The sequence below is a fragment of the Gossypium raimondii genome, chromosome 6 (assembly GCF_025698545.1).
Source record: "Gossypium raimondii isolate GPD5lz chromosome 6, ASM2569854v1, whole genome shotgun sequence".
Classification (NCBI taxonomy): Eukaryota; Viridiplantae; Streptophyta; class Magnoliopsida; order Malvales; family Malvaceae; genus Gossypium; species Gossypium raimondii.
In genome coordinates, this window is record NC_068570.1 from 12,558,831 (window position 1) to 12,564,052 (window position 5,222).

Sequence of the window (5,222 nt, forward strand, 5' to 3'; positions counted from 1 at the left end):
GTAAGAAAAGCAAGTCAAGAAAAGTGGTGGGAATATACATATGAATGCATTTGCATGGCAGTAGTGGGCAGCCGTAGTAAGAACAGATAAAAATGTAAAAAACAAAATCCATTCCAGCACAAAAAAAGGCGCGTTCTTGAATGACCAAAGCCACGAGCTAAACACCCGTTGACTGTCGTGAAAATTAAAGACAAACAACAAGAAAGAAAATACCAAATCCCATGGCGTGTATGGAGATTTTAAAGCGCTTTCGTGTTTTTTCATGGATAGATTTACTTTAAATTACAAGGTTACTTTCTTTGACCAATCTCCCTTCTCTATCTTCTCCTGTTGCACGTAGGGGGGCCTCCAGGTAAGGTTCCAGGAAGGAAAGGGAATGAAGTTTCAAAACCCTTGAAAACTTTTCCTCAAAAAATAATTCCGACATTTAAAGCTTTGAATTCATCAAACAGACTCGTGTTTGTTTTAGCCCACGAGCCTTTAAACCGTTGAATTAGAACCATCATTTTTATAATCCAAAACCTATCTCACTGGCTACGACTTCCTTGCCCTTTCTAGGCAGGAATATTTAAAGGTTTATTAGTTGGATTCCATATTACTTCTTCGTGTCCTATATATATAATAAGAGATGGCAGTTGGGCAGAGGATTTGGAAACATCTTTTGATTTTTGTTTTGTTTTCCAGTTAGACTGAGAAAGAGGGAAAAAAACACATCTGAAGAACTCATTCAGGATACAGGTATTGATTCATATTCTTCTCTTTCAAAATGATTAATGGAGTTGCATAAGAGTCGATGTTTTTGCATTTTCTTTCCCTTCAATTATTGGAGTTAATCAATTTGCTACTTGCAAGTGATTTGCCTTTTGTCAATTTTCTTTGGGGCATGAACTGTACTGTTTTCTCATATCGATTCCGAGAAAAGAGAAATCGCTAAATACAAAATATTTATTTATCATTGTTAACAAATAAAAAAATCAATTAACTACATACTTATATAAAACAATAAATATATTTAACATGAAGCTGGCCTTTTTTCTATAAGGAAATTCATCACTTTTAGCTTAATCCTATCTGTATTATCTTGTAATTTAATTAGTTTATCAATCATGTTGAGCAGGTAGGGAGGGTTATCTTGTCATAAACTAATTGAAGGCTTATGGGATTGTCTCTTTCATTGCTTCTATCAGCCTGGCAACAAATTCTAAGCCACAGGTTTTTCAATTTAGCCTGCAACATCAGTCTCCATTCAAAAGATAGAGAGGTGACCTTGAGGGTAAATAGCTTCAAGGGAACAGATTCAGAAACCATAATCAATTCAGTTGGGTCAGATTCTAAGATTCAAAGGAAAAATTCGAAAACTTTGAGAAACGGCAAAGCTGATTATTATCAAGTACTGCTTGACAAAACTCACTCGTTCAAGGACCTGGTTCAAGACAAAAGGAAATCATCTTCGAATGGATTAATACATAAACCAATGCCCACAATTTCTCTACCGGAACCAACGATTTTGTTCTCGCCGAGACCCGTTAGTGAGCTTGATGCGGCTGCTGTTAAGCTTCAAAAAGTCTACAAGAGCTACCGGACTCGAAGAAACCTTGCAGATTGTGCAGTGGTGATTGAGGAGCTATGGTGGAAGGTATTAGACCTAGCTGAGCTCAAGCAAAACTCTGTGTCCTTCTTCGAGGTTGAGAAACCAGAATCTGCAGTTTCACGGTGGGTAAGAGCCAAGACCAAAGCAGCAAAGGTACTTTTTTAAACACATTCGGTTGGATCGTCTATATATACATATATATATGTATATATTTGTCTTTCTTTTTAACCAATATATTTATCGATGGTATTTCTTCCTCCTTGGTTGCAGGTAGGAAAGGGATTGTCCAAGGATGAAAAAGCTAAAAAACTAGCCCTTCAACACTGGCTTGAAGCTGTAAGTTGTTTAAACACAGACAGGGATATATACACTTTTAAACTATTATCTGCATGCAGCTCGAACTAGGGTTTCCAAAGGCTAAAGTTAATACAATGAATGAAGAAATATTTAAAACATAATGAAATTTACTTATAAGGTATTCAACAGCTGAAAAGCTAATGAAGGCACATGGGAATTTATCCTCTTTGCCGGTTGATTTAATTTGTGTTGACATAAATATGTGATAATCTAAAGCTATGTCTGACTCTAAGCCATCACCTGTTTAATTCCTTACAGATTGATCCACGACATCGGTACGGTCATAACTTACACATGTATTATGACGTTTGGTTCTCAAGCGAAAGCACACAGCCTTTCTTCTACTGGTAATTATTGCAATTATTAATTCAGCAGCCTTTCAAAATTTTCTGTATTTGACATAGGGAATGATCGAATCTCTAAAAGTCAAAAGTTTACATTCTAAAAGATTTTCATTATTTTTCTTATCTAATTTAAAAGGTTGGACGTTGGAGATGGGAAAGAAGTAAATCTTGAGAAATGTCCAAGGAAAAAACTACAACAGCAGTGCATCACATATCTTGGACCAGTAAGTTTCAACAATAGCTGCATGTGTGTGTGTGTGTGTGTGTCTATATAATATTAATATTTGGTTACATCTAATCATATTTAAATAATTGTTGGCAGAAAGAAAGGGAAGAATATGAAGTAATAATTGAGAATGGGCGGCTTGCTTATAGGCAAAGTGGGTCACCTGTGGATACCACAGGTGAATCCAAATGGATATTTGTCCTTAGCACAAGTAGAGCCTTGTATGTGGGTCAAAAGAAAAAGGGCAAATTTCAACATTCTAGTTTTCTAGCTGGCGGTGCCACCACGGCAGCTGGAAGATTGGTTGCTCGTGATGGAGTTCTCCAGGTACAACTTGCTTTCTGTTCATGCATGCATGTAATGCATTGAAATTAATCTTTAATGTTTTCCACTGACTCTTGGCTTTTTTTTTCAGGCTATATGGCCATACAGTGGTCATTATCATCCAACGGAAGAAAATTTCATGGAATTCATTAGCTTCCTCGAGGAAAATAATGTAAATCTCACAAATGTTAAGGTAAAATATATTTTTCTCTTAAAAAAATAATATTTATACTTTAATTTAGTTATAAAAAATAAGAGATATTAGCTTAATGTTGTTAGACCTTGACATTAATCTAAAAATCATGGATACAATGATTTATGTGTAAGGATATAACAAAAATCAATAATTTAACAGTTTACATATAATAAATTAACACTACCTTTTTTAATTTTTGTATGTATTTCTAACTAATTAAAATTGAGGGAGTGGCATCTCATTTCTTAGAAAGATGAATTTATATTAATCCTTCTTTCCATCTTTAGATGCTTGGATAAATTTACTCATGGTGCTTGTGATCTTTTGATTACAGACGTGTGCCGTTGATGATGACAACTCATACGGGCAAGCTCCGACTCCAGATAAAGAATCCAAACCCAAACCCGAATCAGATAAAATCCGGAAAGCTGATGAGAATGATGAAGGTGACAGCGTGAGGGGGGCAAAAACAAGCAGTGATGATGATCAGAAAGATGTAAAGATTGAGACCAATGGCGCAGGTGGCAAGGAAGAAGCAGCAGCGTTCAGCATGGCCAAGAGATTGTCATGCAAGTGGACGACAGGGGTTGGACCCCGTATCGGGTGCGTGCGAGACTACCCTAGCGAGCTTCAATGGAAAGCACTGGAACAGGTAAACCTATCACCAAGGGTGGCTCTTGGAATGGTGAAGTTGGGTCCAATTCCTTCACCACGACCCAGTCCAAGAATCCACCTTTCCCCACGGATTGCAGCTATGGGTGTGCCAAGTCCAAGGTCTATAGCATCAGTGGGCTAAGCCTGTTCATTCTTTTGGTTTCTTTTATTCTATCATATTTTTGTATGTAGTTAATTTTTTTCAACAGCCAGGATTTTGTAGAATGGAAATGTGATAAATCATTTCCAAAAGTAATCATTTTTATATTGTAAAATCCAATAACGAATCCATAATCTGAAGTCCAAACATCCAAAACAAAAGCAGTGGGTTTAACTTTGAAATTATTGGTATCATTCAACTTTCACTCAAAGCCAACAAGCAGATCAACTCTCAACGCACCAAAACAAAATAGAATATAATAAGCCATAAATTTATTTGTAACTCCTTTTATGAATTATTAACAGACAAATCTGCATGTTCATGACAGACAAAATTTTTCTAAAATCTCTTAAAATTTTAAAATTTTAATTACACCTTCAAAACTTAATGTCAGATTTGTGCTGATTATTTTAATTTTTAAAGTTTAGATTTTCTAAAATAATTAATAATATATTTTGGAGTAGATGATCATTGGGGTTATGAAGCCAAGGCTAGCAAATTTTTAAATGTTTTTGAGAATTTACTTTGAAAATTTTTCATTAAAACTTTAAAATTTTAATTACACTAAAAAATTAAATTCTAATTAAGTTTCAAAATTTTCTAAAGCTTTAATTAGACTTAATAGAATCTCTTAAAATTTTAAAAATTTTAATTACACCTTCAAAACTTAATGTCAGATTTGTGCTGATAATTAAATATATATATATATTTCATTGTACTAAGACAAACTTTTGTAAAATTTATATTAATTTCAAAAATTATATTAATAATATATTGTTTAAAATATAAGTAAAAGGCTTAAGTCACTATTTTTCTCTCAACTATACTTTTTCTCTTTCATATTAATACCGTTGAATGACAAAAAATTAATGTATTAAAGTGAAAATGATATAAATCAAGGACAAAACCACAAGATATAAAAAGTCCAATTATTATTATCCACCAATTTTAGGGAATGAACCACTTTGTATGGAAATGGAGACACCAAGTCGACGTATTCGCGTGATTCTTTGTAAAGGGGAATGAATGAACCAGTTCAACAACTACGTGCATAAAATCTCCTTCTGCAGAAACCAAGCAGACGAAGATCCTGGAAGGCAGATTTCAAACCTCACTCTCACAGTGTATCATCAAATCATAACTCGGACTTCAAAACAAACAAATAAATAAGAAAAAGGAAGATTAAAAACTTACCCAGAAAAGCAAATACCTAAAAGAGGCCTTCTTAATAATACCAAAAATCATTCATTTGTAGGGGAAAAAAAAAAGGGGGGGGTCATCCTGTACATGGTCTCCTTAAAAACCCAAAACCTAGGCAGACAGAGCAATAATAATATAAAACCTGCTCATCTCTCTAGGTGGTCAATCTC

The 5,222-nt window shown here is 34.3% G+C and overlaps 1 protein-coding gene across 1 annotated transcript; it reads left to right on the top strand.

Moving 5' to 3' along the window:
- The first annotated feature begins 443 nt into the window (after positions 1-443).
- On the top strand, positions 444-4,034 carry LOC105771537 (hypothetical protein). Its single transcript, XM_012592983.2, has 8 exons — positions 444-738; positions 1,118-1,744; positions 1,862-1,927; positions 2,207-2,295; positions 2,429-2,516; positions 2,615-2,845; positions 2,934-3,035; positions 3,373-4,034. The coding sequence occupies exons 2-8, from the start codon at positions 1,157-1,159 to the stop codon at positions 3,832-3,834; spliced, it is 1,626 nt and encodes a 541-aa protein (XP_012448437.1). The 5' UTR covers positions 444-738; positions 1,118-1,156; the 3' UTR covers positions 3,835-4,034.
- The last annotated feature ends 1,188 nt before the right edge of the window (positions 4,035-5,222 follow it).

Excerpts from the sequence above, each read along its gene's own strand:
- LOC105771537 (XM_012592983.2), top strand. The coding sequence starts at position 1,157 with ATGGGATTGTCTCTTTCATTGCTTCTATCAGCCTGGCAACAAATTCTA. Across the intron at positions 2,846-2,933 it reads CTCGTGATGGAGTTCTCCAG|GCTATATGGCCATACAGTGG; the intron begins GTACAACTTGCT and ends TTTTTTTTTCAG. Across the intron at positions 3,036-3,372 it reads TAAATCTCACAAATGTTAAG|ACGTGTGCCGTTGATGATGA; the intron begins GTAAAATATATT and ends TTTTGATTACAG.